Genomic DNA, 23336 nt, shown 5'->3' with positions numbered 1-23336 from the left:
CAGGTGAAAAAGAGGGCTAGAGGGTCAGAGGCACACTTTTCATAGCTCACTTTGGTCCCTTCTGAATCACTTTTTTTCAAAAGACTCATTGTAAGATAGATGTCCCAATATTCAACACAAAGCAAAAACAAAACCAGAACTAAGCTTCAAAATTAAGGGAGCAAGCACTCTTCACAAAGCTCCAGAAGCATATAGCTTTCCAAAATAAAAGAATGCCCTTATATTTGATGCACAAAGAAACTCACTTAAAATTTTGGAATTCATTATAATTCATTCTTAACTTTTGCACATTTACCTTCTCTAAATAGTTTTTATTTAGAATGGGCTGAAATTAAATGCCAAAAGTATGTCAACTACCGAAGTATGAAAATCTTAACCATATTTGACAAAACTAGTTCAAAATAAATTATAGAAACTATTTTCTTCCAATAATAAAATATGTACTTCCTATCCCCAGGAATAAGAACCAGTAGGCAATATGCATCCTATGATTCAGGTATAATGCATAGAATTACTATATATATATTTCTATGTAAACCCCAGACATCTTAAGGTCTTATAGTTCAGTAAAATTGCTGCCAATGTCTTCTCCTGGCTTAACAATGCAGCTAATAGTTTGGAAGCAAAGACTACAAGGTCTCATTAGGCAGCAAGACATGTAAACTAAACTTTTGGCAGATAGAGCAGTACAGATATGATACAGATCCATGATCACACAACACAGTCAGAAACTTTATTAGTTTCCTCTACAAGAGCTAGTAATATCTTTTTTACAGCAACCTCAGGTCATCTGAGAGGCTAAACAGATCCATGGAAGGAAGAGGAAAATTAAATACTTAAATTAATCAAAAGGCACTACGACACCACCTAGAACTTTCTACCACGGTGGTAGTGGGCTAAGGAAGATTAAGCTACAGAGAAATAATCTTGTGTTAATGTTACAGAATACATAGCAAGAAGTGAGGTTTACTTTCCAGAAGACGATGGTACAATGATCATTTGGGCCCAAGAAGATTATTTGGCCAGGAAAAGGTTAGATGGCCGAAGGTCAAGTCAAATGGAAAAAGGAACAGGTACAAAAGACTCTAAGTGACAGTCCCCAAGCAGAGCGTGATGGGTCAGGACTTTTCCTCCCAAGAAGCATCTGTTGCACTGTGCACTGCCGTCCATCAGCCCACCCCCCGCAGAGGCCTGCCTTACAGGGGCTCACCAACCAAAGCTGGGTTCTGGGCTGCCTAAGGCTCTTGTAATTTAGAGAACTTGTCATGTGTTGTGTGTGTGTGTTTGTGTGGAGGGGGGTGGATTGGGTTGGCTTTGTTGCTAGTAGTTCTGAACTAAGGAAACCCTGAAACATTCACATGTAAAGTAGTCTGAGCTTCCCCAATCACATTCAAACACCCCCACACAACACCCTTCAAAGCCTGAAAATTTACAGCAGCTGAGCTGTAGTTAAAGCTGCAAGGCTCACAAAACCAAGAAGCCAGAATGAGACAATACAGGTACAAAATCTGAGCAACTAGTCTCAATCAGTTTTCCCCTAATTTTGGAGAAACTAAAATATACCTGGATATGGGATGTAGAAAGCTACTGGAATAAGCTGAATCTTCTGCTGAATATTTCATCAAATATCAAGGGAAAACAAGGGGTGGGGTTATTTTTTAAAAGCCTCTGAACTTATTCTATTATAAAGGGACATGGCTGAAAAGGTAGGAAACAGATTCCCCATTGTGAGTTCTCCTGATGGCTTCTGCAAGGATCATGGAGATGTCAATCACCTAGACAGGCAAGAAAAACACCAGGTTAGTATAATATAGACAGAGACAACTGGCCAATTTGCAGAGAATGATGAGCAGCCTAATGAGAGTCTTTCCTTGTAAGATGGCTGCATTGTGATGTCTTCCCTTGTGTACACAGCTATTCTACGTAACATTTTAAATAGAACCTCATAGGATAGTCGACACGCTAACAGAGGAGAAATTCTGAGTCACACTCACCGAGATGGTGGTGAGTCAGCATTTAAAATTCTTAGGAATGAAGAAAACATATATTTAAGTGGAAAAAAATCCTTAAGAATAACATCAACCCTCCACTTTTACATTTTTCACAAAGCTAATGGATTATTGTACACATTTTTCATTAAGTAAAGGCCTTATATTTTAGTGTGACGACATCTAAACTTGAGTGTCTAACAATTACTTAGGGAATTACTTTTAAGTAGTGGCTCCAGGATCTCTGGTTTTGTAGGCCTTGGATGGAGCAAAGGGATCTGCATTTTTTAACAAGAACATGAGGTAATTAGGCTGTTTCCAGAGCAACTTTGAGAAACACCTGAGTTCTAAGGAGTGTGCCTTCAGTTTAAAGGTTTCACATTATGTCTGCAAGAGCCAATAGTTAAGAGTGACACACACAGATATTATAAAGTATGGACTTGCAAACTTGAGTGAGCATCATAATCACTGGGCGAGCCTGTTAAAATGTAGACTCCTGGGCTCCAACCTCTAGAGATTCTGAGGTTCAGCCATCTGAGTCTTTAGATACATGATTTTTTACTTCTAGATGACAGACCCTGATAAGAAACTAAATCCTTAAGAGCAAAGCAAGAAATCTTCTGGTAATTCAACATGTGAAACCACCTCATGAATGCTTAGTGCAGTTTTGTTTTGCAAGAATCTCACCCGCACCTGTATTTTGGAGCAATGCTTCATCTTATCCTCCTGAGGTATGGTATTGGTGACAACTACTGCTTCAAAGCATGCGTTGTTAATGCGAGAAATGGCGGGGCCAGAAAAGATTCCATGAGTCAAGATAGCATAAACTCTGGTGGCTCCAGCTGAGAGAAGCCTAGAGGAAAAAGCAGAGTTGACTTGGATTAATCTTACTTGTTACTACAGAATCTGAGTTAGGAAGAAGTGCATTAGTTAGTGTGGCTGCCCTACCACAGACTGGGTAGCTTAAACAGAATTTTATTTCTCACAGTTCTGGAGGCTGCGAAGTCTAAGATCAAGGTGGAAGCAAGGCAGGTTTCATTCTGAGGCCTCTTCTCTTGGCTTGTTGGCAGCTACCATCTCTCTGTGTGTTCATGTGACCACTTTTTATCTCTTTGTGCGTATACATGCGTGAGTGATGTAAGCTCTCTGGCCTCTTCTAAGGCACTAATCCTATCATTAAGGACACCACCCTCATGACCTCATCTAAACCTAAATACTTCCCAAAGGTCTCATCTCCAAATGCCAACATGCTGGGGGATAGGGCATCAACGTATAAGTTTTGGGGGGCCACAATTCAGTGCATAATAAGGAGAGAGAACTGGACTAAGAACTTTTCTGAATAGGTCTGGTTTTTTGTAAAAGGACCGTGGCAGATTGTTACACTCAACAAAATCTATCTTGTCTTTCTGGGCACACAGCTGGACTACATTTCCTAGTCACACCCCCAGCCCCCCACCTCGAATAGTTAGGTGTGGCCGTGCGACTTAATTCTGGCTATCAAAATGTTAGCAGATACAATGTACACCACTTCTTGGCTGAGCTTATAAAAATCTTCCATGGATGATTGATTCTCCATGCTGTTTTCCCTTTCTGGATGGCCAAAATGAAAATGAAAATGTCTGAAAGTAATCTTAGAAGACACATGTTAAAGATGCAGTGACACAAGATTGAAAGAGGAATAGTAACAATGGAGTGCACCATAAATGAGAAAGAAATTTTATCATTTAAGCCACTGATATTTAGGGGGTTGATCTGTTATAGTAATTAGTATTACCTTACTAATACAAGAACAAAAGGAGTTTTATAAATGTATACTCCAGGATCCAAATCAGGGCTCATTCAGCACACAGATATGTTTTTAGTACCCATTACATGCCAGGCCCTGAGCAACGCACACTCAGAGGTTAAAAAAGACTTATGAGAAACAATGCTGTCCGTAGTGGCTTAGACTGTGAGCAATGCAGAGCCACTTAAAGTTTTAAAGGTGAGGAATGATGGGATCTAGCCTTAGGTTTTAGGAAGATTTGCAAGTGGGAAGGCAATGTAAGAGATGGACTGGGGGAGATAAGAGACTGGTGACTGGTAGCAGAGAGAACAGAGGGAAGGCAATTTAGTACAGTGTAGGTGAGAGATGAGAAGTAATATGAATGAAGTAGCCCCTAAAATAGACGATCAAGAGACTAGGGTTTCCCGCTCAGGTAAAATATAATATGAGAATATATTTCTCTCTGCTCTGGCTTATGGATTTCTACTTATCTTGTTTTTTTAAAAAAAAACTATCAAAAGTAGAGTATTCAAAGTGATGAAAATATTTGGAAATACAGTGGTAACAGGTGAATAACACTGCAAACGTAACTCATGCCATTGAATTGTACACTTAAAATGGTTAAAATGGCCAATTTTATGTTATACATAATTTAGTACTATAAAGAGTACTCATCAACTTACACATATTGCAATTCAAGCCTAGGGTGACGAAAAACTCCCAAAGCTAGTTATCATTCCCTAGATTCAGTTCCAAAAAGAATCAGCGAGATTAAGGCGTTCAGATAGCAGTCAGCTTTTTTCTTCTAACCACCAGCCCGCATCACTGCTCAGCACTCACTTGTCAGCTGCATGGCAGATTGTGCCACAAGTATCAGCCATGTCATCCACTAGAATGGCCACCCGATCCTTCACGTCTCCCACCAGCACCATGCGGTCTACTTCATTGGCCTTCTTCCGTTCTTTGTGAATCAAGGCAAAGTCCACATTCAACCGGTCTGCGATGGAAGTCACTCTGTAAAATGAAATGTTCCTAGTTTAAAAATCTAGGGCGTATATAGTTCCTAAGCAAAATAGATAGATTAAATAATGGGCTTGTTTTCTGAGGGAGAATACTCCTTGAAACCAAACAGTTCCCAGGGCTGGAAGAAAGCAACTACAGCTTACTGACATTATGAACTAGGTTTTATAGACTAATGTCTCCTTATCTTGAGAGCAGTTTCCATGAATTACGATTCATTCTGGGTTACAGTAGGGGGTAGACAGATACCCTCACCAGTTCTAGAAAGCAGTATAATGCTAAGGTACATACACTGAATTGGCAGCAGAAGTGGTGAGAGGAGACTCGGTTAACTAATACCAGGAGTACAGCCTGTCTCAATTTGACAATAGGATGTGGTGAGAAGTGGACCTGAACCTGGCAGGAGAGGAGCAGTACCCAGCCTGTTCTAATGCTTCTGCCTGGACACCAAGCTTGGGAGTTCCTTTAATACCTGCTAGAGAGGAAGTTATACCAGTTAACCAGGCAAACTGGATGTGCCATTGTACACCCAACGTATTTCCAAATCAAAACAGTTTTTGTGTTTTTTTTTTTCCCAATTACAAGATAATACAGAGCAGACCAGATGGTGAGATAGAAGACAAACCTGTCTGGTGGCAAAATACTGTTATCATTCACTCAAACAGAAATTCATTTAGTGTAAATGACTGCTGTCCCATTGGCATGTACGACCATGCTCCACCGTGCCATCCTCATTATGTGTAATGAGACCTGTGCTTTGGGGTTTATTTTTTAGTGTACTGATCCAACCAGAGCATTCTGTCCTATTTCCCTTCTGACGCTGGTCACATGTCTGAGTTTGCGCTAGAAAAGGAAGAACCTGTGACCATATAATAGAGACCACAGCAAGGTTTGAACTACAACCTAGGTGACATTTGTACCCTGATCTAAATGAGCCTATTACTACTTCATGGGCATATATTATCTAGAGTAACCAATCTACTTGGAATGTATGAATAAATCTGAGATAAGTACATGATTATTTTAAGCATCCCAAACTATCCATACTTAATGGCCAACAAACTTAGTGATTGGCAGAGAAAGCATCAAGGGCTACAAAAAGTCACTTTCCATGCCCTCGAGGGGAAAACTATGTGCAAGTCACAACTGCACCGGGATCTCTCCCTACTCCAAGAATCCTGCCAACACAGAAGTGATAGCTACTCACTTTGAAAACACTCTATCACTAAGAAAATTAAAAACCAAAAAAATCCATGTAGTAATAAGTCATCTATTAAAGGCGGTTTTTCTGTACCTAACTTTGGAAAGAAAATCCTGCTTGATTATTTATTTCATATATGACTATTTTCTAAGTCCCATGGCAAGATGTGAAAATAATGCACAAGTTAAAACAATTATAACAATTACCATTTGGGGGATGTTTTTTAGGCTGTCTCTAGTATTACAGATGGTAACTGGTGGTTACACGAGCCTGACAAAGCCATACATCTGTCTGGATAATCGAATTCAAGTTCTCAGCTTATCAGTACTGTTGAAATTACTGAAATAAAGAAGTTGTTGAGAAACAGTCACTGAAGATTTGAATGGCTTTTAGAAAGATCTGAATTAGATTTTCCTAATCATCTGTGTTTGGTAGCTCTTCGTTCTATTTCCACAACATAAAGAGAATATGTCACACTTTTGAATACATTATTAATGCTGACCCACTAAGGAAATCAAAAGCTTTTAGTCGGCACCATGTGAGCTATGAAGTACTGCAAATGGTAATCCCTGGCAGTTTGTTTAAAATGTTAAGGTCTTGGCTTTAAATAAAATTACCATGCTTTATCTTCCTTCCTGCTTAATACTTTAATACAAAGGATCAAAATGGTTTAACCGACAACAGCGTTAAGAGGTGTGTAAAAGCTTGCTTGTCCACTATTATCATGTGGTTTGACAGCAGGCACCACTCATTAGAAAACCAAATTTCCTCCCTTCCCTGATTGGTTTCCAGCAGTGTTACTAGCCTTGCAGTGCCAAGTTACCAACAGGTTACAGTCAGGTCCACAATACCCAACTATTCAGGGTCCCCCTACTGCTGTCTAGTCTTTCAGGTGGGGACTGGGGCCAGAAAAAGCGGAGTGGGTAAAACTATATCCAGCCTATATCCTGGCTACTGGCACATCCAGGCTGAAGGACTTAAAAAGTGTCAGTCACTTGGATAGAAAGACATCACTTTCTGACAACTGTCTGAAAGATTTTCCCAGTACATTGAGAATAATATGAATTTCAGCCATACCTTTTAGCACCCCCAGCATCAGGTGAGACAATGGTGCAGTTCTTCCACTCAGAGATATTCTCCCTTATCCACTTCAGGACAGCTGGCTCTGCATATAAATTGTCCACAGGGATATCAAAAAAGCCCTGTAGAAAGGAGCTGGGTCAGTTTTGCTTTGTGTTCCTTCTCTTCCACTTATAAATGATTGACACTTATAAATGACTTGCCCAGAGAATAGCTACTGCAACGTTCAGACTGATTACAAGGCATGCCCAGTGTGGGAGATTATAAAAACGGTCTCCTGAAATTCAGACTGTGCAAGAGAGCCCAGCCGCAACAGGCAAAGCCAGCCCTCAGTGACCCACAACTGACCCTAGCCATATGAGTGAACCCTTGGAAAAAATAGCCAAGTTCAGCAAAAGCTTACTGGTAAACCAATTAGAGATGCTATGGTACATAAATTTAATGGAAAGTACTTATAATAAATGGTCACAGAGAGTAACTGGAAGCCAGATCTGTGCTCTAATTCAAGCTGCTAGAGATTAGTTGTGTTTCTCAACTAATTTGTTCCTCTTTACAAAATGGGTTTAATCACCTGTCCTATGTACCTCATTGGATTACCATAAGGTTCCAAGAGTAATGATTTGAAAATCCTTTTAAAGTGTATAAATATAAGGTGGTATTTAGCTCCCCTTACTTTGGGTTTATGCTAGAAAGTAGGTTCCAATATCTATGGCTCTAAACTTAATGATAACAATAACAGCTCCCATTTATTTGGTTCCTGTCATGTACCAGGCATTATACTATGAATTTAATCTTAATACTCACAAAGCAGTGTATATTCAGAGAAGTTAAATAATCTGCTCACAGTTACAAAGCTAGTAAGTGTCAGAGCCAGTATTCAAGCTAAGTCTGATCCAAAGCCTCCACTCTTCCCGGGATATAAAACTGTCTCCTTTTCCAATCACCCTAAATGACTAAGATCAAAACTGAGCTTAAAGTGAGGATGTTTAAAATATTGTCAATGTCTAGTTCATTAGAGCTGTACTTGGGCATTTTTTTGCTTCAGCATTCAATCCTCTCTCCTCCCCTTTTCTAACCCCTGAAAATCTCTAAGCTAATGTTTAGCTTCCACTGTTACCTGAATTTGAGAAGCATGCAAGTCCATGGTGATAATATGATCTGCGCCTGCTACGGAGAGCATATTTGCAACCAGCTTGGCTGAGATTGGAGCACGGCTCTACACAGAGGAGAGAAAAAAAAACGAAAACAAACCAAATAGTCAATTTGAGAAATAATTTGTTTGCTCAATAAGCATCTATTTATTGAGTACCTACTATGTTTAAAGCACTGTGCTACGAGGAAATTCATAAAAAGTGACATGGCCATTGATTGAGTAGATTACAATCTAGCATAAATATTAAGTGGAACATCACTTTTCAAACTCAGTATACGTATTTCATAAAAGAAAATACCTTCCTACCTTTCATTTTCTTAATTTAATGTATATATATTTGGCCTGTTCAAGTGTTTCCAACACTTAGTTTAAATTAGGCAGGCTTAAAAAAATATTTTTGAAAGAATTTTATTAAAATATCTTTTCACACATATAGAGTCAAACCAGTATAACATCTAGCGTGTCAAAATTTAAAGACATGGAATTTATTTACACCACTGCCTTACTCAACTGGAGGTCAACCTTCCAGCAACCTCAACCCCCTTAAATAACAGGTAAACATAGCTGCTGCACTATAAAATGTCCTTTTTCTATACTCTTGGAATAAAAATATCTGACCTTCTCCTAGGCATTGTATGTAAAATTTGGGCACTGATTATAGTACACAATAGACCGGCAAAGTTTTAGGTATATGCCTATCCTCTAAAATACCAGATAAATAAGGGGAGGGGTGTGTGTGTGTGTGTGTGTACACTGAGATCAAGTACTCATGTAACAGACTTCCAAGTTTTATGAAGAGCTCACAACTATAACTGCAAGATGGTCCCAGAGGTTCTACCATAGTTTCAAAAATATTCTACTCCATGGGAGCTGGTCCTTAGGTCTTATTGATACAATTAAAAAACAGCAGTGAGCTAACAGAAAGTTATATATGTATGACCAGAATAAAATATACAGACTACAAATGTGTTGCTTTATACCAATCACATGTCACTTGAAGATTCAGTAATGCCTAAGAAAATGTGCTAAAAAAATAATGTCTTCTCAATATATATCTGATGATTAAGGAATCTTTTGGAACTTTGGCCAAGTGCTTGTGCTTCTCCTGATTAAAAAAAAAAATTAAAGGAAATTCTGCTCTTACCTTATCCTTCTTATCCTGCCGGGCATAAGGGAAACATGGGATGACTGCAGTAACCCGGCTGGCTGAAGCAATCTTGCAGGCATTAATCATGATCAAAAGCTCCATGAGATTGTCGTTAATTTCTCCACAGCCACTCTGAACAATGTAGACATCCTCTCCACGTACGCTTTCGCCAATTTCCACACTACAACCAGGAAAGGAAAGATGACAAAAACAATAGATTTCAAAGGACTATACTTCTATAGACGGTAAGGTTTAAAAACCATAGTTTCCCTTCTAATATGCTGCTAATGGGTTACAGCTGCACGTGGATCTTGATACCCTCACTTCAGCAGTTCTTCTGGAGCAGGGGTCCACAACCCCAGGGCTGTGGGCTGGTATTGGTTGTGGCCAGGTAGGAACCAGGCTGCATAGCAGGAAGTGAGTGGCAGGCAAGTGGGGGAAGCTTCATCTGTATTTGAAGCTGCTCCCCAGCGCTAGCGTCACAGCCTCAGCTCCACCTCAGATCATCGGGCATTAGAGTCTCATAGGAGCACTGGTCCCCAATGCTAAAAAGTTTGGGGACCACTGTCCTGGAGGAGCTCTTGTACCAGAAGCAGTTCATTGCCTCAGTTTACTCCAGTGCACTATATAAATATTACCTAAATTACAAGAGACATGACATGAAAAAGAATGGCTGAGGTATTCACAAATACTTGAACCACAATTTCAGTTGGTAGGCTATATCTCATTTCAAGCACATGACATGCGAATGCGAATTTGATACAGCATCTGCGACTGTCACAATCCCTATAACAAAAGTAGAAAAATCGTAACAAGAACAAAGGAGATAATGATGGCCAGTTCACTCAACAAATTAAATGTTCTTATACCAGTCACCATGCTAGGTGCCAGGGATACAATGGGCAGATGTAGCCCTTGACTTCATTCTATACTAACTGTACTCTGGTCCAGTAAAAATGTCTTGCAAGCTGATAAAGGTGATACTTACTGTTTAATACTTATTCCTTTCCAATCTAAGTAATGATGGAAAGGATCCTACTTTTATAAAGAATGGGTTAATTTATATTGTAAAAGAAAAATAGCAGCAAATGGTGAAAAAAAAAATCAAATCATAAACTAATTAGAAATAGGGAATCTGAGATTCCTGGTAGCCAGAACAAAGGAAGAAAACACATTAGTTTGACATATCTGGAGATAAACTTTCAAGCACTGAATTCAACAAATATTTTATGTTAAACGTGCATTATTTGCTTAAATCAGTAATAGAAGTTCCTACATCAAGAAACTAGAAAATTGGAATATAAAACCAAAAATAAACAGGAAAAAAATAACCATAAGAGCAGAAATCAATGAAACTGAATATAGTAAAACAATGGAGAAAAACCAATGAAACAAAAAGGTGGTTCCTGGGGGAAGGGGAATCAATAAAATTGATAAACCTCTAAGAAGGCTGACCTAAAACAGCTTCAATGGAGAATTCTACCACAGTTAAAGAATTAACACAAAATTTGCACAATCTTTTCCAGAAAACAGATGACGAGGAATTATTTCCAACTTATTTTATGAGGCCAGTGTTACCCAGATACCAAACCAGAGGAAGGTAATATAAAAACTACATAGCGGGAGGAGGAGAAAGGTGTGTGTAGTTACAACGCGGCAACAGGAAGGATCTTTGCAGCAGAATAGTCCTGTATCTTAACTGCATCAATGCGAATATCCTGGTTGTTGCATTATACTATAGTTTTGCAAGAAAATTGTAGTATGGAAAAACTATGCTTTGGAACTTTGGGAAAACTGGGTAATGGGTACACAGGATCTCTCTGTATTTTTTATTACAACTTCATGTGAATTTATAATTCACACTCCTCTCACTACCTGGAATGTTCTTCCTAAATATAGCTCATTCATTTCTCAGGTCTCGAATCAAAATATCTTCTCTGACCACCTTAAGGTACTTTCCTGAGATCTTATAAATGACTTAAAAAAATACCAAGCAGTTGCACTATATGGACTTTATTTGCATACAAAGTCAAGCCAACTGTAAAAGAACACATTTATGAAACAGGGAAATTTGAACACAAACTAGTTATTTTTATATTAAGAGATTATTGTTAATATTTTTAGGCAAGAAAATGGTATTGTGGCTACTGAAATGCATATGGGTGATACATCTAGGTTTGCTGCAAAAAAATTCAATAGAGGGCGGTGTATAAAGCTGGAAGAATAGATGAAATAAGATTAGCCAAAAATTGCTAACTATTGGACTGGGTGATGGGTACATGGGAGGTAGGGTGGATGGGTGGGATCATTACGCTATTCTACTCTATGCTTGGAATGTTCCATAATAAAATTAAATAAAGCGACGCTCTCATCACCCTAGTTACTCCCCTAGAACACTTACACAATTTCTTATCACCTTATTTTATATGCACTTGTTTATTGTGTCTCCTCCACCAGAATGCAAGCTCCATGAAGGCAGGGACCAGATTTATAATGCTCATCTGTATCCCCAGCAAGGGAGTGTCACTATGACACAAAGGATGAATGAATGAATACGCCTCAGGATTACTTATGCTGCCTCTTGGAACCACTCACTTCAGACAGAATATGAACCTTCTCCAGGCTTACTCATTGTGAAAATCTAGAAGTTTGACTTTTTTTAATTTATGAAACTTACTGGGGTGACACTGGTTAATAAAATCAAATAGGTTTCGAGTTTACAATTCAATAATACATCACATGTATATTGCACTGTGTTCACCATTCAAAGGTAAATGTCCTTCCATCATCAAATATTTGATGCCTTTTACCCTAATCTATTTCCCCCTTCCCCAATGGTAACCACTAATCTACTATCCATGTCCATGAGCCAGTCATGTTTACTTTGTTTTATAAACCACATAAGTAAAATCATATAGTTCTCAACTTTTTTTGACTTACATTTCACTTAGCATGATAATCTCAATATCCATCAAGGTTGTCACAAATGGAAAGATTTCATATTTCCTTATGGCTGAGTAATATTCCATTGTATACATGTACCGCAGCTTCTTTATCCAACCATCTATCAGTGGACACTTTGGTTGTTTCCATGTCTTTGCCACTGTAAACAATGCAGCTATGAACAATGGGGTGCATATATCTTTGCAGATAAATGTTTTCAAGTTTTGGGGGTAAATACCCAGAAGAGGGAATGGTGGGTCATTTGGTAATTCTATTCTGGGTTTTTTGGGGAACCTCCATACTGTTTTCCATGCTGTGTCAATTTACATTCCCACCAACAGTATCTGAGAGTTCCTTTTCCCCCACAACCTAACACTTGTTATTATTTGTCCTGTTGATGACAAACATTGTAATAGGTTTGAGGTGGTATTTCATTGTAGTTTTGATGTGCATTTCCCTATAGCTAGTGAGATTGAGCATCTTTTCATATGTCTGTTGGTCACTTGTATGTCTTCTCGGGAGAAGGGTCTGTTCAGGTCCTCTGGCCATTTTTAATTGGATTGTTTGCTTTTTATTGTTGAGTTGTATGAGTTCTTTGTATATTTTGGATATAAGGCCCTTATAGGAGGCACTGTTTGCAAATAAATATCTTCTCCCACTTGGATGGTTGCCTGTCTTAATGGTTTCTTTTGCTGCGCAGAAGCTTTTTAGTTTAATACAGTCCCATTAATTTATTTGTGCTTTTACTTCTCTTGTATCTGAAGTAATATTCATAAAATCTTCTCTAAATCCAAGGTCCATGAGTTTAGTATCTATATTTATTCTTCCATGAAATTTGTTGTTGTAGGTCTTCTCTTCAGGTCTTTAATCCATTCTGAGTTAATTTTGGTATATGGCAATAGACAGCAGTCTTTCATTCTTTGCATATGGCTTTCCAATTTTTCAAGTATCATTTGTTGAAGAGGCTGTTTGTATGTTTTTAGCTCCTTTGTCGAAAATTATTTGCTCATATATATCGGGGTTTATTTCCAGACCCCCAATTCCATTCCATTGGTTTGTGTGTCTGCTTTTCTGCCAATACCATGCTGTTTGTTTGTTTGTTTTTACTGTCGCTTTGTAGTATAATTTGAAGTCAGGCAGAGTGAGAACTCTGGCCTATATTTTTTTCCCCTCAGTATTGCTTTGACTATTTGGGGTCTTTTGTTTGGTTCTAGTTCTTTAAAGAATTCTGCCATCAGAATTTTGATGGGGATTACATTAAATCTGTATAATGCTTTAGGTGATAAGGTCATTTTAACTATGTTGATTCTCTAATCCTAAAACATGAAATATCCTCCCATTTTTTTTTTGTTTTCAATTTCTTTTAATAATGTCTTATAGTTTTCAGTGTATAGGTCTTCCACATGCTTTGTTAGGTTTATTCCTAGGCATTTTATTCTTTTTGTTGAAATTGCAAAAGGTATGTTCTTTTTCATTTTTTTTCCTGAAAATTCATTGTTAAGAGCATAGGAATGGTATGAATTTTTGTCCATTGATTCAGTATCCTGAAACTTAGTGCTGTGTTTATTATTTCTAACAGCTTTTTAATGGAGTCTTTAGGTTTTTATAGAGAATTATGTCATCTGCAAAAGGTGACAATTTGACTACTTCATTCCCTTTTATTTCTCTCTTGCCTGACTGTTCCAGCTAGGACTTACAATACTAGGTTGAATACCATTGGTGATAGTGGTCAGCTTTGTCTTATTCTTGACCTTAGAAGGTTTTTAGTTTTTCGCCATTAAGTATGATGTTACCTGAGGGTTTGTCATATATGGCCTTTTTATATTGAGATATTTTCCTTCTTTACCCATTTTATTAAGTGTTTTAATCACAAATGGATGCTGTATTTTGCCAAATGCTTTTGCTGTATCTATTGATATTTATTTTATGTGGTGTATCACATTAATTGCTTTGCATATGTTAAACAATCCCCATGCCCCTGGGATGAAGCCTACATGGTGCATAATCTTTTTAATGTGTTGTTGTATCCAATTTGCTAGTGTTTTATTTAGTATTTTTGCATCTGTATGAGATATTGGTCTATAGTTTTCTTTTTTGTCTGTGATCTTTACCAGGTTTTGAGAATTCTTTGTCATTAATTTTTGACAATTTTAATGCGTTGTGGAGACCTTTTTGGGCTTAGATAATTAGGTGTTTCTGTTTGCTCTTGGATTTGAGGATCCAGTTCTTTCTATAGGTGAAAAAGTCCCATCAACTATTTGAATATACTCTCTGTTCCCTGCCACCTCTCTTCTCCTTCTGGTATACCCATTATTCTTATGTTGCTTTTTCTGATAGTGTCGGATAGTTCCTGTAGAGTTCTTTCATTTTTTTCCACTCTCAAGTCTCTGTCTTCTTCCATCTGCATCATTTTCCAGATTTGTCTTTGATATCACTAATTCTCTCCTCCATCTGGTCAGCTCTAGTTTCTAAGCTTGCTATTTTATTCTTCATCTCTTTTAATGAGTTCATCTCCTGAAGTTTTATTTCGTTCTTTCTTAAAGTTTCAATCTCCTTTGTAAAGTACTCCTGTTATTCGTTGATTTTGTTTCTAAGTTCTTTGAACTGTAGATCAGAATTTTCTTGCATCTCAAGATTTTTTTTTTTCAGAAGTGTAATCTTGAATTCTGTCATTTAAATCACATATTTCTGTATCTTTAAGCTTATTTTCTGGGAATCTTTCATCTTTCTCAGTTGTCTTGTCATCTTGTTGTTCATAGTGTTTGATGGATTATCTCTCCATCTAGGCATTAAAGGGAATGTACAGTTTTTTTTCTTTTAAAAGAAAGTTTATTATATAGTGATCTCTCTTCAGCAGGGTGATAAGATGTTTTTCTTTTGCTTTCCAGTAGGTGGTGCCCAAGCTTCCTGTACTGCTCAAGCTTGCTGGATCTCTGCTTTAAGGTTAAAAATGCCCTTTATTCTCTAGGGAAATGTGTCTCCGGGATCAGTTATCCTTGGTGCCAGGGCTCCATCCTCATGAGAGAATGTGAAGGGCAATGGGGGTCCAAGCCTCTAAAAAGGCCTTGAAGTCCTGGTACTGTCCCAAAAATCAGATGCAATGCTCTGCTGGTTCCTTCCGAATCAGCCTAACTGGGTGGGGGTGGATGTATTGGGAGAGGCCAGTGGTATATGTGGCTATTTTCCTTCCCGTAATGTGGTGCTCAAGCTTCAGCTGCCTTGCTTTTGTATCTCCACACATCACTGGGACCAGCTGTAGTGTGTGTTTCAGCTATGGTTGCTACAGATTCCCCTGGGGCTCAATACTAGCTCTGGGAGGGTACAGGGGAAGGGGGGAGCGAGGAAAGGCACCCTCTGGGATGGTGGGGGGAAGCATCCAGGGTCTGTGACTCAGCTTTCTGTCTGGAAATGGCAGTTGCTAAGACATAGCTGTCACCCCTCTGTGCTTGCTTTCTGTCCTGCTCTCTGCCCAGATCACTGGGCTGATCACTCAGGAAGGACTGTTCAGGGCTTCAAAGAGCCAAAAATCACTGCATAATTCCCCCTTACCCCTTGTCCCGCTGTGAGCTCTGGGCTACATTACACAGTGCCTGTCTTTGATCTCTCCCTTTCTACCACATTATCTCATGTGATTGGCCCACCTTCAAATGTTCTGATGCTCAGATCTCTCAGATGTGTGGGGGTGCAGGTTGGGTGTGATTTCTTGAGTCGTAGGTATCCAGCTTGTTGTCATTTTAAGGAGAGAGATCAGGAGAGATCCCTCATGCTGCCATGCTTCTGATGTCACTCCAATAGAAGGCAGACTTTTTATAGTCCCTCACAAAGTAACTCGCTTTACACTAGAGGTAAGTGGTTCCAACATGTTTCTTTAAAAGGTTTTGACAAATACCTTTTATATTCAGCTGATAGATATTTAATTTTGGGTAGAGCCACACCTCGATACGCCCAACGGGATGTGATAGCTATAAAGAATTTTATGGTGGGATCCTGAAATAGTGATACTGAGCAACATAATGAAAAATACAGCAATTTTGTGGATCCAGTTGAACCGCTATCTATTAACCACCAAGATCAGCCTTAAGAAAGAATTGAATCTGTCAGGAATGTCTACTACTATGCCAAATACCAATATTACTTTCTGAAGGCATTCTTCAAAATTCAAATGGACTGGCAGGAGGGAGTCAGGGAGGGCTTTCTAGAGGAGCAACTTGCATGTTTCCCAAAGTGTTGGTTCTAGAATGGCACTGTGCAGTATGGGAGTCACTGACCTCATGTGGTTATTGAGCACATGAAATATGACTAGAGTGACTGAGGAACTGAAATGAGATGTGCTCTAAGTGTAAAATACACCTTTTTTTGGAGGATCTAATTGGATTTAATTAAATGATTCATGAATCAGACAGCATCCTTTCTAGCAGCTAGAAGGGCGCTTCCTAAAATACACACTTTATTGTGAACACAGTACATATAAAAGGAAAACTATCTCAATTTTTATATTGATGACATGTTAAAATGTAGTATTTTGGATATATTGAGATAAGTATATTATTTAAAAAAAACAAATAGAAAGGACTAAATAACACCTCCTGGAGGTGAGCTTATTCTGCAAGATACTCATTGTGTTAGGCCCAATTAAGAGGCAGTGGTAGTTTACAGGGAATTCTCCAGGTCTCCTTTACTAATATACTGCATCCTTGGAGAGATTCCAAGACAATATATATAAAGGCTGGGCTAATTAACTATTCTAAAGCTTTCTTATTACCAAGTAAGACCAGTAAACAACTTACTTACACCATGGTGGCTTATCTGTCTTTACAAATGCCTCAACTATCAGAGTCAATATATATATATATAAAAAAAAACACGAAATTCCTTACATTGTCCATTATGTTATTCAATATAATTATTCAAGTGTCCCACCCATAAAATCTTAGAATTATGTGCCTGTTAGTTTCTAAAGAGTTTTATGAAAATAAAAACTACATAATCCATTACATCTGTTTTTATTCCTTTGGCTGCCAGAAAACCAAGATATATATAAAGTAACGCTAAACTTCAGTAATCATTTTACATAAAAATCTTGGCACAATTACTATAGTCCTTTGTTCTATAAGGCTTCTGATGTATCAGAACATTTTGTATGTTGACTATCATGAAACACACTTCAAATCCTTTCTTGAAAGTAGGTAAGGTATTAATTATAAAATTAGCACTGCCAACTTAAGTATCAGAGAGCATTTGCTAACTACATAGCTTTAATAGAGGTGATTCCTTTATATTCCAACATTACATAAGGTTTGAAAAATAATTCTTAAAAAATCACCAGCCCACCACCCAACACAATCACTAGTAGAATTTTTGTGTTATTACATCACCTGACGATAATCAACCAATGGTTCAGCCATTTCCCAAAGCCAAACTTAAGACTAAAACATCCCCTCAAGCATAGAAGGATGTTATGACCAGGAATAACTTGAAAAAAAAAATTAACTATATTCAAAATAAAGTGGTGGAAGTAAACTAGGGTACTGCATAGTTTTACTGTGCATAATTCTAATTTCACTAATCAAAACCAATCTCTCCCTCCATAAGTATTATAAGGTACAAACTTTCACGAAGCCTTAAAAAGCCCATGAACTACACTCAGTTTACAGATTACATTAGACAGTGATTGATGGTACAACAGTTTTGCATAAAACCTGTTTGCTATTAACATAGTCAGGTGCATAGACCTTGTTTAGCAATTTAAAACACACAGACCTTGTGCTCTCCCTCTAGCTAATGAGGTGCTCCCCAAATGGCTTTGTCCATCCAATGAAAAAACTAGCTCTCCTTTACCCTTCCTTTAGCATCAGACATAAGGTTATCCAATGAACACAGTTAAGAAACACAAAAAAGTAAAGTGAGTCTAAAAGGCAAGGGGTATTCTTGAGAAAATCTCAAGAACTTAGACAGGAATGTTGGCAGGTGCAAAATATATGGGATTAACTAACCAAAGGATATAGGTCTTAGGAAAATCCTAGGCAACCAAAATTAATTTTCCTCCGCTCAGCCTATCCAGAGCAACCAAATAAACCAAAGTTCGAAGAGAATCAAGTAAAAAATTTTAGTATATTCAAGTTTTAAAAACCAGATGAGCTACAGAATCAGCAAAAAATTTAAAGAACAATAATACTCAGTTTTGCAAATTAACCTCCTTCATTTATAAAATGGAGATAGTAAGAGTAACCCCTCAAAGCAGTGTTGCGAGGATTAAATATGTGCATATAAAGTGCTTAGCATCTGAATCAACACATCTTAATCATACACTATACATTACTATTAATATTGTTATTACTGATGGTGAGAGTGGAAATTGGTTCAACCTTTCTGGAGGACAATTTAGCAATAGGTATTCAAAAGCCTAAAAATGGTATATACCCTCCAACCTAACAATTCCCTTTCTAGGGATTTAATCCTAATATTCAGAAATAGGGAGCATTTGAGATCTTGCTCCCGGACATATGCCATCAGTTTGACTCAAGTAAACTCTTATAAAATTCTCTGAAAAAAAAAAGGAAAAAATCAGAAACGGTCAAAGATTTATGTTCAGGGTTTTTATATTAAACACATTAGATCAAAAATTGAAAACATCTAATAATAAGGACTTGGTTATCTAAGATTACAATAAAATCATAAGACAAACTATACTGTTTAAAAGCTATTTAAAACCAAGTAGACTAAATATTAATGAGAGAAACTGGTCAAAATGTATTGCTAAGTGAAGAAAGCTATAAACAACATGTCTTACATTTTTGAAAAAGTATATAAGCACACACAGAAACAATTGGACGGTCATATATCAAAATGTGAACTTTGTCTTGGGTGGTGAAATTTTGGGGGATGTCTTTTTTCCCCTTGACCACTTCTTTACTTTCCATATTTTCTGCAATACCGTCACCACTTTCTTACCAACATTTCTGCATTTATTGCATTGGACAACGTTCTAAGAACCTCAGTCCTATCTCAGTACCATCCTAATCTTCACAATAACTCTAGAGGTAGATACTACTTTACAGATGAGATTAATGAGGCAAAGAAAGACTGAGGATTCAAATCTAGGTTGAGTCCAGAGCCTGTTTTTGACCCCTCTTAACTATTTGTGTGTGTGAGATATACCACCTATATGTGTTAGTTTCCTAAATAACTGGACAGCAAAGGATGATCCTGACTTTAAAAGAAATGCCACTTTGTTCAGGAGAGCATCAACCTGAGATTCTGCCAAATTGTAGCAAATAGCAAAACTCTCATTTGAGGATGGGCTCTGCAGTTCCCCATCTGATCAACTACAGCACCCATGGTGCTGCCCTGTCCCATGACCTTTTAGATCCCAAGAGTCACAGCAGGGAGCAGTTACCATTTCTGCAGTGCAGAAATGTCAAAGGTTGTTGGGGGGAAGCTCCATAGGCAACATATTCCATTATGTTTAATGAGGATTTCAGAACATCTAAGGAACCAAAAAGCTAATTGATTAAGCCAGAAACAAGGAAACCTAACGGGTCAGCAATTTTCCACATTAGGCTTGCTTAATCTTATCTGATGTTTCCAATGTTACTGTCTAGTTGTTTAAAGAATCATAATGTTGCAGTCGAAGCTAAGACAGTGGCTTGGCTAGCCTCTTTTGACTAAGGTATTGCCTGGTTACAGATGGTATCAGTGTTTGCACTATCATTTGCATCACAACCAGTGGCACAATAATTGAGTATTCAGAAGGAAATTGCCCACAACAGATGAGTGCTTTTATCAGCAGGGTCTAAAAATTATAATGGGAGTTACACTTCGGTAATAAGTTTAAAGAAAGAAAAATGGAAATAAAGGCATTTAGGAAAACATGTTCAAAGCAATCTTATTTAACCGATCATTAGGTTTGGTGTAAACTTTCCCATTAACAGATGAGTGTAAGATTGTGGATACTGCTGATTTGATCTACAGGGTCACAACAAAACACAAGGTAGGCCTATCAGAGCCAGAAGATTTTACTTTTAGAAGGAAGGGGTACTGAAAGGCTCAGATAACCAAGTTATCTCTAAGATGGCCTGAAGGTGCCTGAGATGGGTGGAAGTGGGGGGGAGGGAGCAAGTTTACTTAGTAAAGTAATGAAAAAATTTTGAGTTGCAACACACTATGTGATCCAGGTCTTCCCTCTATCATCTTTCCTGAAATATCTTAACATTCAAAATCATTTCCTAAATTTCCCACCCAGCGCCAAGAGAAGTAGACAAGTTCAGGGTAGACTTTGCTAAAAAAATATGCTTTTATCAGTAGTTGCATTGGGGAAGGTCAAGGATTCCAGGATTAAGGGTTCCTAAGATTTTACCGATGGTTTAAGCTGAGATGCCAGCAATCAGGATGCAGAGTTAATGTATCACTACCTGATCGCCTAGATTTAACAAAAAAAGTATGACACTGAGTCTAGGATTCTAAAGATGTGAAAAAGCCAACCCTTGCAAATCTAAGGAAGTGCTCAGTAATGCTTTTGGCGCCCTCAGTACATATGTTAATTTCCCTCAACGCCAAATTCAACACAATTAAAAATGAAAAGCTGCTTCTTAGATTGTAGAAGAATCACCATGAGGGCTCAGTGCGCAGTACGTTCTCCTATGCTGGTCCAAGAGCTGAAGCGGCACCTGCCCAGCCTGGGTGGCTCAACAGTGAAGCGACAAAGCCACGTGTCCCCACAGCCGAGGCTAAAGCGTCTCGCCCCTCCTGCCGCTCTTGGACAGCCACTATCCCTAGACTGGATCCTCTAACCTTTGCTTTCAAATCCAGCATCTTCTCCTCATGCTCCATCTTGACTCCAATCCACAGCACGGTGGGAACCAATGTGACCCTCCCGAGAGAGGTAAAATAACGGAAAGAGCCCATAGAGCACGCCCGCCACCCGGTCCCTCAGAACTCACGCGGGCGGCCCCGTCCCTCTTCCCTCTGTCTCCTAAGCGTCGCCCCCGCCGCCCGGGCAGGTGAGGCCGATTGGGGTCCCAGCTTCGCCCTTACCAGGTCTCCTGATTGCTGAATTTCTTAGTCACCACCTTGCCTAGTTCCAGGCCCAGGCGGTCAGCAATTTTCTGGGATAAGTCCTGGTGGGAGCTGCCGCTGAAGATTTTGATATTCGGCATCTTTGCCAACTACCCTAATCGCCCTTTGCTCAGCTATCACTGCTGCTGCCGATACCCAAACTGAAGTCGGCCCAGAGATTCAGTATTAAGCACTTCGCGTTGCTATTCCGCCATCTTACATTCCCGCCCGGCGCGCGGCTCTAAATTGCTCAGCGCCAAGGAGGCGGAACCAGCAAGGAAGCCCACACCCCCCTGCCCCAATTAGCTGAGCGGCAGCGAAGGGCAGGTTCTCGCTGTAGCCCCGCCCGCTTTCAGCTCTCTCTGGTATTGACTGGAAACCATGAAGGGGGTGAGGCTAATAGCCCCGCCCCCTGTAGCTGTGCAGCGGAGGAGAGCTCGCTAAAGAGCGCGTAGATGATCCGCGCTTGACTGGGGGTGGGGGGATGCTGGTGACGTGAATGGCCAGATCGTGCCGCAAGCGGGAAGTCAACTACGCTTTTTTTTTTTTTTATTTTAGCACCAGAAACTAAGTCTAGTTCTGGTTTACAGTTTCTTTTAAGAAAATCCGTTTATCAGGATGGCAGCCACAGTTTACCAGAATGAAGGGGAGGTTAGTGAACATGAGTTTGCCTGTTTCTGAAAATGAATGACGTTTATCTCTGTATAAGGACGGGGCCGAATTAAAGTAGGTTTTCATCACAGAGAAGACACCCATACATAGTACAGGCACAATAAAAGGTTTGTTTGCCCCTTGCAACTGGATAGTGTCGACTTTGCCTGGATGGCAAGTCCCAAGGGGAAAATGATGGCACACCACCTGAATCATCCAGACACTGCACGAGAAAGCTGTGTTTTATTTTTGACGCTGAGACCAAGTATGTTCAAACAAGTGACGAAGTATGGATTTTCCAAAGTATCTGGGCAATAAAAGTGTGAATCTAATCCTTAGAAAGGAAGGAAAATCTGGTATACTTAAGGGACTTTATATGAAGAGCCCTGAATGAATGAGGACTAAAAACCTGTCTGCCTCATGTGAGCCTTAGCATCGTCTGCATATTGCTAATGTGGCCATTTACACTGTGCCTTATTATTTTTATGATGATACTTGCTAATTGGACCAAAAAGAGCTTTTATTCTTATACCACATTTTCATTATGTATATTCCAACCATGGATTAGAAGAGAAAAATCATACAATTTTAAAATAAAAAATCATACAATTTTAGAATTATACAATTTTAGTTATGAGAACGACAGTGCTCATAATTGCAAACTTTAAAAACAGAAAGGACTTCAGAAATCATCTGGTCTACCAGCTTCATTTTACATATGGTGAAATGGAGACCCAGAAATGTGAAGGGATTTGTCCAAGTGGCAAAGGCAGAAAGTACTCAAAGCAGCATCCTATACTTCTCTTCCTGCCATTTTCAATGGTGTCAGTGGAGGACCTTTTTTTTCTTTTTGAACTTTTGTCACACTTTTACGAGTTCAGAAATTAATGTAGGCCCAGATATATAGGAATAGTTGGAGAAGTGAGTAAAAACTGAAAGGCGGAAGATTAGTAGTTCTCCATCACAGTTCATTCATTAAATATTTACTTAGTGCTTTATTCCATACAAGTCAGTGAGCTAGGCATGGAGGGGACTATAAAGTATTTTTCCCCAAGGAATTTGTTTCAGCAAATATTTACTGCATACCTTTTTTTGTGGCAGGCCCTATTCTGGGCACTATGAATACAGCAGTAAAAAAAAAAAACCCCTGCTCTCATGGAGTTTACATTCTCAAACAACAAACATATAAAGAAATAAAGAAAGAAAATATATATCAAATGGTGATAAGTGCTGTGGCAAAAAATCAGGCAAGACAGTAGGATAAGGTACCATGGTGGTTGGTAATGGAGGGGAAGGCAGTATAATTTTAAGTAGAGTAGTCAGAGAAGGCCTAT

At 38.8% G+C, this 23336-nt stretch overlaps 1 protein-coding gene across 1 annotated transcript; it reads right to left on the bottom strand.

Moving 5' to 3' along the window:
- Positions 1–706: 706 nt before the first annotated feature.
- On the bottom strand, positions 707–21604 carry PRPS1 (phosphoribosyl pyrophosphate synthetase 1). Its single transcript, XM_016127602.2, has 7 exons — positions 21331–21604; positions 9352–9535; positions 8172–8270; positions 7052–7176; positions 4594–4767; positions 2682–2841; positions 707–1775 (listed from the first exon to the last, which is right to left on the bottom strand). Exons 1-7 carry the CDS (start codon positions 21450–21452, stop codon positions 1683–1685), a joined length of 957 nt encoding a protein of 318 aa, XP_015983088.1. The 5' UTR covers positions 21453–21604; the 3' UTR covers positions 707–1682.
- Positions 21605–23336: the final 1732 nt, after the last annotated feature.

The sequence above is a fragment of the Rousettus aegyptiacus genome, unplaced genomic scaffold (genome assembly GCF_014176215.1).
Source record: "Rousettus aegyptiacus isolate mRouAeg1 unplaced genomic scaffold, mRouAeg1.p scaffold_m13_p_9, whole genome shotgun sequence".
In the NCBI taxonomy this organism is placed as follows: domain Eukaryota; kingdom Metazoa; phylum Chordata; class Mammalia; order Chiroptera; family Pteropodidae; genus Rousettus; species Rousettus aegyptiacus.
The sequence above is the reverse complement of the archived record's forward strand: the minus strand, read 5'-3'. Positions and strand labels throughout refer to the sequence as shown.

Coding starts and splice junctions, on each gene's coding strand:
- PRPS1 (XM_016127602.2), bottom strand. CDS start 21,452: ATGCCGAATATCAAAATCTTCAGCGGCAGCTCCCACCAGGACTTATCC. Junction 4,768..7,051: donor GATGCTGGGGGTGCTAAAAG/GTATGGCTGAAA, acceptor TTCATTTTACAG/AGTGACTTCCATCGCAGACC. Junction 2,842..4,593: donor ATCTGCCATGCAGCTGACAA/GTGAGTGCTGAG, acceptor TTTTTCCTCTAG/GCTTCTCTCAGCTGGAGCCA.